Source organism: Misgurnus anguillicaudatus, chromosome 11 (assembly GCF_027580225.2).
Source record: "Misgurnus anguillicaudatus chromosome 11, ASM2758022v2, whole genome shotgun sequence".
NCBI classification, from domain to species: Eukaryota; Metazoa; Chordata; class Actinopteri; order Cypriniformes; family Cobitidae; genus Misgurnus; species Misgurnus anguillicaudatus.
In genome coordinates, this window is record NC_073347.2 from 12,157,565 (window position 1) to 12,168,170 (window position 10,606).

Below are 10,606 nucleotides of genomic sequence, written 5' to 3' on the forward strand. Positions count from 1 at the left end.
TAGTAACCACATATCAACCATGGTTTTGTTACAGTAAGCATAGTTTAAAAATGATACTCTAAAACTAGTAAAACTGTGGTTATACAAATAGAAATCAATCATCCAAAAAAGCATGCTTACTACAGTACCTTTTATTGTAATAAAACCCATGGTCAATTTTCATAAGTGTTTGCATACCATAATATTTACATTGTAATTCAAATTACTTCAAAGAATAGTACCACACTATTTCCAAGAAGAAAATCAGGTACCATGAATGGTATTTTATTACCGCGCTGGAAAAACCAGCATGACCAGCATGTGTTTTGGTGCTGGTTTGCTGGTGACCACCAGCTAAACCAGCATGGGAATGATGCTGATATGCTGTATTTTCAGCAGGGAAGTGTTCAGTTTGTTTACATTTTGTTTGTAAAATGTTAAAACATGCTCAATACAATTTTCTACAGTTTTTCTAATCTGACAAAAAAGTTACCGTAGCAAAAATTATGCTGTAAAGTATATGAAGCTTTGTATGATTTCATTATTTTGAAAAAAGCTAAAGATTCGTGACAAATTCATCTTTACTTTGTATTTTAAAGGGTTGTCGCAATTGCTTAAACTCGTGGGATTGGTTTCAGAAATGGCTTAGCTAAAACCAGGTCTAGATCTATGTTTAAAGCATCTTTAATAAACATGCCTTAGAAAAAGAAAAATAATGGTGTGTATCCTGAGAAAAATCAATTGCATTGGCATATTTTAAGGTCTGTCAGTGCTTTTTTTTCGGATGACAGCTCAAACACGTGTTTTAGTTTATAGCCTTAAGCTTTGTTTGTGAACAGGGGGATGGTGTTACAATGAAAGTGACAATCTTCGCCATATTTGCACAGTTAGTCACGCAGCAGCTGTACTTTGCTCAGTTGAATCAGTTGAGTTTTGAGAAAATAAATTCGTGAAAGAGGGAGCTGCTCTCGTGACAACATGGAGACTCTGCAGGACCTCTGCAGCTTTGAACGTTTTAACGCTTTCTGGAAACATTATGGTTACGGCATTGATCAACAAGAACTGATCGATCTAGAATTTAAAAGGATTAAAGGTAAGAGTTTACATAACTTAACTTACTCTATTCAGCAACGTCAAAACTTGCATTGACGTTGTTCTTCAAATCACTAATAATACTTCCACTTTTAAGATCTATTAAGCGGTTTGTAACAAATATCCGAGTTGTAAATAATACATATATTAAACTTACTGTTGTAAAAATGCTTAGAAAGTAGCGCACCGGCTTGTTGTTCTTTTTAAACTGTTCTCAACTTCATGCGGTTCCGCGCCCAGACCGACTGATGACATCAAGATAACGCGAGAGCGATTCGAACGCATACCGGGCAGTCTACACTAGAAACGCTCTCGCGGTACTTTGTTGTATGTCTGTACTACGCCCTAAAAGTATGTGTTGTTTTGTTATGGGAAGTAGGCTATAGATATTTGAGTGCATTAAAAGAGATTTTACAAAATCTAATTTCATCTACTTTAGTACTGATAGTATGCGAATTGGAATAGTTTCACTTTATCACAATTTCTTTATTCTGTTATGCATGCAGCGCTCTCTGTTGATTTCACTGGGGTATTACATGTAGAGTCTGAAGCTTTGATATTATTGGTCCTCAAGACCCTTGTCCATAACAATATTTGGGGACCCCCATTCATAGTCTCTACCCAGTAAAATGTTCTAGAGCAGGGGTCTCCAACCTTTTGGTGAGCAAGGGTTACCACAATGGATAAAACAAAAAAAATCTGGAGGGCTACTTTTTGATAGTCTACTCAAAACTGTTTTGTTTTACTTGTTGATTTTATTTTTTTATTTTACTTGTTAATATGTGTAAGTATTGTTTAAAATGTTAACATACATAAACCAAGCCAATATAAAAAAAATTAATAAATAAATATTACAATTGAGACTATTAATAGAATGTGCTTTGGCGGGCATTGGAGACCCCTGTTCTAGAGCTTGTCATAATTAGAAATATGTATATTAATTATAAAAATAGCCAAATACAAAAGAATCTTGATATTTACTCATGTTTTGTCTTATTATTTTAAGTCATCTTGGGGCCCCCTGGTTGAGAAAAAAAAATGGTGTAGTATATCTTTTCTCTTTTTCTTTTCTTTCTTTAAGGTATTACGTACCTTGATCATGCAGGGACTACCCTGTTTCCTGAATCTCTCATTAAAGGATTTTACGAGGATATAGCAAGGAATGTTTATGACAAGTAATTTTTACTCTCATACACAAGGTTTATAAAATAACCATTTTCTTACCTTTTATAGTTTGTAGAAGCATTTTTTTGTTTCAATTAATCTTTTGGGCAACAAGAACAGTTCTGTGGATGTTAAAGGTTCTTTAAGGAACTATTCACTCCGACAAAGACCTTTTTAACCTTTCTCTATATAAGAGTGTACTGCATGCATTATGCACTATAAATTTGCAAAACATGACTTTTCCATAGGTAATCCTCACAGTCACAATCCCAGCAGCAGATTAACACATGACACTGTTGAAAGTGTCCGATACAGGTAAGCAGCATCCTCTGAATTGGGGCCATGGCATGAAAATCTGACTTTTTCCATGTTTAAGTGGGTGCTATGATTGGGTCCCCAGTGCTTCTATCAACCTAGAAAATGTGAAAAAGATCAACCCAGTAACTTAATTTTGGTAAACCATTCTTTACAAGCACATGAAAAAATAGGTAATTGAAATTTGGCTCTCCTTATGAGCTCTTATTATAACAACACCACCCCTTTATCTGCACTATCCAACCACAGCACTGCCATTTAGTGCAGAGAAAAGCACAATGAGTTTTAATTACAACAAACCACCACCATGTTTGAATTTCATCAGCTCATTTGCATTTTAAAGGACACAACCAAAACGGCACATTTTTGCACACACCTCCAAGTGGCAATTTTAACATGCTATAATAAATTATTTCTATGCTATTTTGAGCAAAAACTTCACATATGTGCTCTGGAGACACCAAAGATTTATTTGACATCTTAAAAAAGTCTTGTGCCATGGCCCCTTTAAGCTGTGGTAATACACCAATATGTATTGTCATAGTTGTGTCTTTTTTAAGACCTTGATAAGCTCTTTGTAATGAAGGATACTGGAACATTTTAATACAACTCCTGAAGAATACTCAGTGATATTTACATCAGGATGCACCGCAGCACTGAAATTAGTGGCTGACTCTTTCCCCTGGAAGTCTGCATCGACTGATGGGCCTGGAAGTCGGTTTTGCTACCTCACCGACAACCACACCTCTGTGGTCGGGATTCGTGGTGCACCTGCTCTTCGGGGGGTAACCGTGGTTCCCATCCAGCCTCACGAAGTGGAAGCCATTATTAAGAAATCGACTGATGAAGAACAGAGGAGCTCGACTCCTCATCTTTTTTGCTATCCTGCCCAGAGTAACTTCTCAGGCAGGAAATATCCCCTGAGATACGTGAAAGGAATTCAATCTCAACAGCTCTATCCAGCATGTGAGCACGGCGGTCGATGGTTTGTGCTTCTCGATGCTGCCTGTTTTGTAAGCTGCTCACATCTGGACCTCAGGAAGTATCCAGCTGATTTCGTGCCAATATCTTTCTACAAAATGTTCGGCTTTCCTACTGGACTCGGAGCCTTGCTGGTTAGGAATGAAACAGCTGAGATCTTGAGAAAGAGTTACTTTGGTGGAGGGACAGCAGCAGCGTATCTTATGGAAGAAAACTATTTTGTACCAAGACCAAATGTTGATAGCAGGTAATTTATGACAGATGGCTGGAAAGCGGTTCGGTTGGTGCTAGTGTACCAATCTGTATAATGTGTAATAACTTCTTCAGGTTTGAGGATGGCACGATCTCCTTCCTTGACATTATTTCTCTTCATCATGGTTTCGAGACACTTCAAAAACTTACAGGTTTGGATATGTGTAGTTTATATTTGTGATATAGTGACCCATATAGCATGTTTTCATTTAAGAATGTTTTTGTTTTTAGGAAGTATGCTCAACATTCAGCTTCATACATTTGGTTTAGCTCGCTACACCTACACCGTACTCTCATGCCTGTGTCATAGTAATGGAAAACCTGTTGCACAGATCTATTGCGATAATGAGTTTCAGAATATGGCTGAACAGGGTGCGATCCTCAACTTTAGTCTATTGGACTGCCATGGACGAACAGTTGGATATTCCCAGGTATACCAAATACATTATATTTATACAGTCTTAAAAATGCTGGGTTATTTTTAAACCAGTGCTGGGTCAAAAAAGGACAAAACAAGATGTTGGGTTAAATTAATCCATAAAATATATTTGACCCAATGGTTAAAAACAAGCATTTTTAATTTGAAACAAATCAGCAAATTACAAACCAATGGTTTGGGTTTGTTCTTATTTCACCCAATGCTAGGTTGAAAATAACCCAGCATTTTTTAGAGTGCAAATCATTATTTTTAATAATATTTATTATTATTATAAAATGTCAAATAATTTCCAGCTGTATTTTGTGTAGATACTACAGCTATCGTATGAAAATTAGATGTGCTTTTATTTTGCATCAGGTGGACAAAATGGCCAGTCTTTTCAACATTCATATTCGCACAGGCTGTTTTTGCAACACAGGAGCTTGTCAATATTATCTGGGTATCAGCAACCAAGACGTAAAGACTAACTTACAGGTAAGTGAGGGTAATAACCGTTTTATTTGTAACTACAAACAGGGTTCCCACACCTTAGTTAACTTCAAATTCAAAGATCGTTCAAGGACTTTCCAGGTGCAAATTCTCCTCAAATTCAAGGACTAAATGTGGGGACATTTCGAGTGAGAGCGAGGTTACATTGTGTTACCTTTTAAGATACATTGTTACAGTTCACTTTCGAGGGAACTCGCGCTGCGTCACTGCGGTGACACTTTGGGAACGCCTCCAGGGGTAAGTGTGTCTGAATGTGTATATCAAATTCAACCAATGGTGTGGCTTAACTACAAAGACAGGATGATGCAGGAGCCAGAAAATATATCGCTTTCTGAAATATTGCCAAAGATGACGTTACAGGGACGCACGAAATATGGCAAAGGAGATGCAGTGTCTCGTTCCCTTCTCAGGGAACAACAGTTACTTACGTTACACGAGACGTTTTCATGTGTCAAACACAACTATGCAATAAAGCATTTTGAGATGAACTAACATTCGCATACAGAAGATATAAGTGAACAGTTTGGCACGTGTGCTTAAAAAGTCTAGAATTTTTATGATATTATCCTACACTACATAGGGAATAATATGGATTTTTTCCAGAAAACTTTTTGCATAAAATAGATTCAAGCATTTTCAATGACCTGTATCCATGTATGTGTATTTTCAAAAACTTCCCAGGGCCTTGAATTTTTCCCCCAGATTCACAATCTTTCAAGGATTTCAAGGACCTGTGGGGACCCTGTACAAAAGATTGTCAATAAAAAAGCCTTTTAAAAATCCTTTCTAGGTTGGTCTAGGACTTACAGATTGATAGATTGTTCTCTTTGGCTCTTTTCAAGGCTGGTCACGTCTGTGGAGACAACATTGATCTGGTTGAGGGGCGTCCAACAGGGTCCATCCGTGTGTCTTTTGGCTACATGTCTAGTTTTGAGGATTGTCAGAACTTTCTTCGGTTTATTGTGAACTGTTTTGTGTACAAACCATTAACACTGGACCAAAAGAGACTGGGAAGGCTGATGACACCAGCACCAGTGGATCCATCAGCATCCTTTCATCCAACACCAGTAACAAATGGGCAGATAGGACATGAGAATGGGCAAGACATCAACCTCTCTTTCAGAGAAGCACCATCTGAAGAGCATGTGTCCAAAGAGAGAAAGAACAATGGCAGTACCCATACACTAACTAATCTTTTCATCTATCCTGTCAAATCATGTGCTTCATTTGAGGTATGAAACATTTGTATGATGCCTAAATCCAAAGAATGAAAAGCACTTTAATATAATGATGGCAGTTAACATTTCAAGTACTCTTTGTAGTAATTGTGATTGATGTAACAGGTGGCAGAGTGGCCACTGGGACCCCAGGGTTTGCTGTATGACCGTTTATGGATGGTTGTAAATGAGAATGGAGTGTGTCTGAGCCAGAAAAGAGAGCCTAAACTGTGTCTCATCCAACCTGTTATCTGTCTGGCCTCTAATACGCTGCAGCTAAAGGTCTCAGGTCAGATATATTCTGCACAAAGCTATTCATGTGGCTTAAGAGTAATGCTAACAATGAAAATGTGTTACTGTTTTTGGACTGTGTTGTCATTTTTCATTATTTAGTATGAAATAGTACAATGAAAAGGCAAACTAGTATTTGTATTAAATAATAATGTATTACCACCCATAACAGGAATGAAACCAGTCACTGTTCCCTTAGATGCCAATATAAAGTATACAGGTGTAAGAGCATCCCACACCAAAGTTTGTGGTGACAGGTATGAAGATAAAATGTGTATATTTTTATATAATTGTATATAATGATATTAATTAGAAAAATAATTGAGACATCCAACAAACTTACTTAAAGGGATAGTTCAGCCAAAAATGATATTGGACCCATGATTTGCTCGCCGCGGGGCCATCCGAGATGCATGTGTCCATCATTTTTCGGACAGACACATTCAGTTATTTTAAATGTCTTATATCTTTCAGCTGCTAAACAGGAAAGTTGCGGGGTCCACGTCTTTCAGGGCCAGAGGATGTGCATATATACTTCCCCAAAGAAATCCAAACGGCTCCAGGATAAAAAACAAAGGTCTTCTGGGGGTGATCCGCACGGTGTTGTTGTAGAAATATCCATAAGGCTTTGTAAACGAGAATGGCTACCTTCCGGTAGTGCCGCCATCTTGGACTCCTCTGTATTCAGGAGAGAGTATCAGTGAGTGTACACACTTTTCTTAATGACGTATGACAAATTTGGAGGGCGGGGGCACAGAGCAGCAGCACAGAACCCTGCGTAAACTGCGTACGCTTGCATCTTGAATGTGGACGCGACTAAGATGGCGGCGTTACCAGAAGCTAGTTATTTTCGTTTATAAAGCCTTAAATATGGATATTTCTACAACAAAACGGTGCGGACCACCCCCAGAAGGCCTTTGTTTGTCATCGTGGAGCCGTTTGGATTTATTTTGTGAAGGATAGATGCACATTTTTTGGACTTGAGGGATTTGGACCCCATGGCTTCACATTTGATTAAGTGAAAGATCTAAAACATTTTCTAAAATGGCAGAAAATGTGTTTGTCTGAAGGGTGATGGGCGTGTGCATCTCGGACGGCTTCGGGGTGAGTGAATCATGGGTTTGGTATCATTTTTGGTCGAACTGTCCCTTTAAAGGTGCAGTGTGTAATTTTTTAGAAGGATCTCTTGACATAAATGCAAAATATTATACAAAACTATATGATCAGGGGTGTATAAAGACCTTTCATAATGCACCGTTATGTTTTTATTACTTTAGAATGAGATGTTTTTATCTACATACACAGAGGGTCCCCTTACATGAAAGTCGCCATTTTGTGCCACCATGTTTCTACAGAAGCCCTTAACAGACAAACTTTTTTTTACTAAGTTGTCTCCGATGATGACATGTTTGTCTGTTGGCGGCTAACGTAACTCCTCTATGCGTTTCAAAAGCGAGGGGTGAGCAGTGGACTTAGCTCTTGGTTGCAATGCGCAACCTCACCACTAGATGCCACAAAAATTTACACACTGCACCTTTAAATGTCACCTAATATGGCAATTTTTTAAGATGAATAATATTAGTCTCAGGTGTCCCCAAAATGTGCCTGTAAAGTTTCAGGTCCAAATACCATTTATTACACCATTTTGAAAAGACACATTTTTGGGTGTGCAGGAAAAGTGCTGTTTTTGTGTGTGTCTCTATGTAAATGAACTCCTGCTTCCCTCCTCGTTTACTGTTATCTATACCGAATATATCAACATTTACTTTGCTTCATTATTCATAATGAACGTGCAGTAATGAATTATGTAAAGAAGATTTAAAATAGAAATAATGACCTAACTGTGGTCTTTGCATGGTTGTGGGCGGGGCCTGCACAAAGTGATGCAAGTTTGCTCAGAAAATGCCAACAGATTTTTTTAAGACACACAGGTGACACACAATTATGTTCAAACAAAAAATAAAAGTGACTTTCTCATATCAAGTGACCTTTAAACAAATTAAAGTTTTTTTAAAGCGCATGTTAAAACTTACTGAATGTTTAATCTTTCTTTGGTGTAGTGTACTGTCAGTGGATTGTGGGAAGGAAGTTTCAGCATGGCTTTCTGAGTTCCTTGGAAAACCTTGTCGTCTTTTAAGGCAGAGTCCTGATGTCCTGCGTGAAATGAAAATTGGCAGACAGAAAGGTAACAGTAGTCCTGATATTGGCTACAGCATTTTAACTGTACATTTAATCCAACAAAACCCATCTGCATTCACATTTAGTAGCCTATTCTGCAAGAGTATTAGGCCACCAGCTTTGTAATTTTAGCAAAATTTTAAAGGAATAGTTCATGAAAAGTCTGTCATCATTTTCTCACTCTCATGTTGTTACAAACCCGTGTAGATTTCTTTGTTCTGATGAGCACAAAGGAGGATATTTTGAGGAATGTTTGTGGACCCCATTGACTTCCATGTAGGATAAAAGAATACTATATGGAAGTGAATAGGGTCCATGAACCGTTGGGTTACAAACAATTCTCAAAATACCTTCCTTCATGTTCATCAGAACAACGACATTTATACAGATTTGTAACAACATGAGAGTGAGTAAATGATGACACCATTTTTGGGTGAACTATCCCTTTAATGACCATCTATATTTATTTTTCGTTTTATTATGGGATTTTTCCTTTAACTCTGTCCTATAATGGAGAACCGATGGAGATTGCTTCTCAGATTTTCCCCAGGGGTCTGCAATCAAAAGTCAGACAATTTATTATTTCTCATCAAATCCGCACAAAACCGAATTATCTGAGCTGTGCTATCCACACTCTGTACTATTACTGTAATGCTTGTCTCATTAATTTCTATAACTCCATTACTACTCTCTAATAGGAAGTAATTTAACTTCAATGATGCTTTTCTCCCCAGCAGGGGATTGTTGCCTCGCCGCTCTCTCTCTGGTGAACGAGGCTCAGTTTCTTCTCATTAACAGAGCTAGTGTGTCTGTTTTACAACAACACATTGACAACAGGTATAGTTTATTCCAAGCACACTTTACCAGCTGCAGATTAACAAAACAGTGCATTCTGCAATAAAGTGATACTTTTGACACTATAACCTTTGATGCTGCCAAAGTGTAATAGCATAATTTATTTCTGCATGTTTCGATAAATCTGGCATGCTTAGACAGGAAAATGAGAGTAAAGACATGAGGTTGGATATGGAGCAGTTGGTTCAACGTTTCCGGGCGAATATTGTTGTCTCAGGACAGGAGCCGTTTGTAGAGGAGGGCTGGTCCCACCTGACAATAGGAACCACAAAGTTTAAGGTAAGCAAAAACCCATACAGACACTGTCATGAAGAGCAAGAAGATGAAATATATAATAAAACCACATTATAAATTAGGGCTGCATAACGATTAATCGTTTGTAGAATAAAAGTTTTTGTTTACATCATATATGTTTTTGTACTGTATATAATTATTATGTATATATAAACACACACACACACACATGCATGTATATATTATTTAAAAAATGTTTGCATATGTATATACATTTGTACATTTATAAATACTTAATATAAAAATATATATTTTTCTTAAAGTTATGCGTCTATTTATATATACATAAGTATTATACAAAGTACACAAATATGATGTAAACAAAAAGATTTATTCTGCAAACGATTAATCACGATTAATCTTTATGCAGCCCTATGATAGATTAATCTTCTCTTTGTGTTTAAGGTGATAGGAAAATGTGGCCGTTGCCAGATGATTGGAGTTGACCAGAAATCGGCAGCTAGGACCCAGGAACCCCTCAGGTCTCTTTCTGAATGCAGAAGTGGAAAGGTCTGAAAAATAAAAAAATGTATTCTTCTTTTTGTGTTTGGAGTCGGTTAAAATTTTTTATTTCTAAACTGTGTTAAGTACTTTATGTGGTCTTTTCTGTTCTTGTTCTTATAGGTGACTTTTGGTGTTTACTTGACCCAACAGTCAATAAGGAGTTCCACTGCTCTCCCTATCTTATCTGTAGGGGCTCATGTTACTCCACAAATATCAGAGTCTGCTGATAATCCTTAAAAATCTTTAGGAAATGTTATTTCATTTTATGCACATGTTTTACAATTTATGCAATATACTTGAAATACATGGAATGTGCATTAGGCCTACATTATCTACAGATATTATCAACATATTTGTATTCAATATAAAAAAATAAATCAGATTTTACAAAACTAATTATGATTCCCTCTATGGTGTATTTTTGTATCATAATAGATTACTGAGAACGCACCAGAGAAAGCATTAAGAAAGGGATTTGGTCTTGTTTTATTAAATGTATGATGGTTGTTTTAAGCAGGCACTTCAGAGTATTACATAGGGTGTTTAAAAACTTAAT

General features: G+C 37.1%; 2 protein-coding genes across 5 annotated transcripts in view; one reads left to right on the top strand and one right to left on the bottom strand.

The window, feature by feature from the left end:
- The window catches only part of LOC129415907 (poly(rC)-binding protein 3), a 31,905-nt gene extending 30,470 nt beyond the window's left edge, over window positions 1-1,435 (bottom strand). The window contains exon 1 of one of the 3 annotated variants that reach the window (XM_055170097.2): window positions 1,229-1,435. The gene's annotated coding sequence lies outside the window, so the exon portion shown is untranslated. The remainder of the gene's footprint in view (window positions 1-1,228) is intronic. The other 2 variants (XM_055170096.2, XM_055170098.2) reach the window with 2 other exon arrangements.
- mocos (molybdenum cofactor sulfurase) lies at window positions 769-10,446 on the top strand. 2 transcript variants are annotated; one of them, XM_073873040.1, is made up of 15 exons: window positions 769-1,072; window positions 2,153-2,241; window positions 2,483-2,550; window positions 3,137-3,778; window positions 3,859-3,935; window positions 4,015-4,214; window positions 4,580-4,696; window positions 5,554-5,943; window positions 6,055-6,217; window positions 6,392-6,476; window positions 8,280-8,404; window positions 9,135-9,234; window positions 9,390-9,531; window positions 9,952-10,056; window positions 10,171-10,446. In XM_073873040.1, exons 1-15 carry the CDS (start codon window positions 958-960, stop codon window positions 10,285-10,287), a joined length of 2,535 nt encoding a protein of 844 aa, XP_073729141.1. In that variant the 5' UTR covers window positions 769-957; the 3' UTR covers window positions 10,288-10,446. The 2 variants fall into 2 exon arrangements, with proteins under 2 accessions (XP_073729141.1, XP_073729140.1); XM_073873039.1 differs by having other exon boundaries at window positions 771-1,072; window positions 9,132-9,234.
- The last annotated feature ends 160 nt before the right edge of the window (window positions 10,447-10,606 follow it).

Excerpts from the sequence above, each read along its gene's own strand:
- mocos (XM_073873039.1), top strand. The coding sequence starts at position 958 with ATGGAGACTCTGCAGGACCTCTGCAGCTTTGAACGTTTTAACGCTTTC. Across the intron at positions 5,944-6,054 it reads AATCATGTGCTTCATTTGAG|GTGGCAGAGTGGCCACTGGG; the intron begins GTATGAAACATT and ends TTGATGTAACAG. Across the intron at positions 8,405-9,131 it reads GAAAATTGGCAGACAGAAAG|CAGGGGATTGTTGCCTCGCC; the intron begins GTAACAGTAGTC and ends TTTTCTCCCCAG.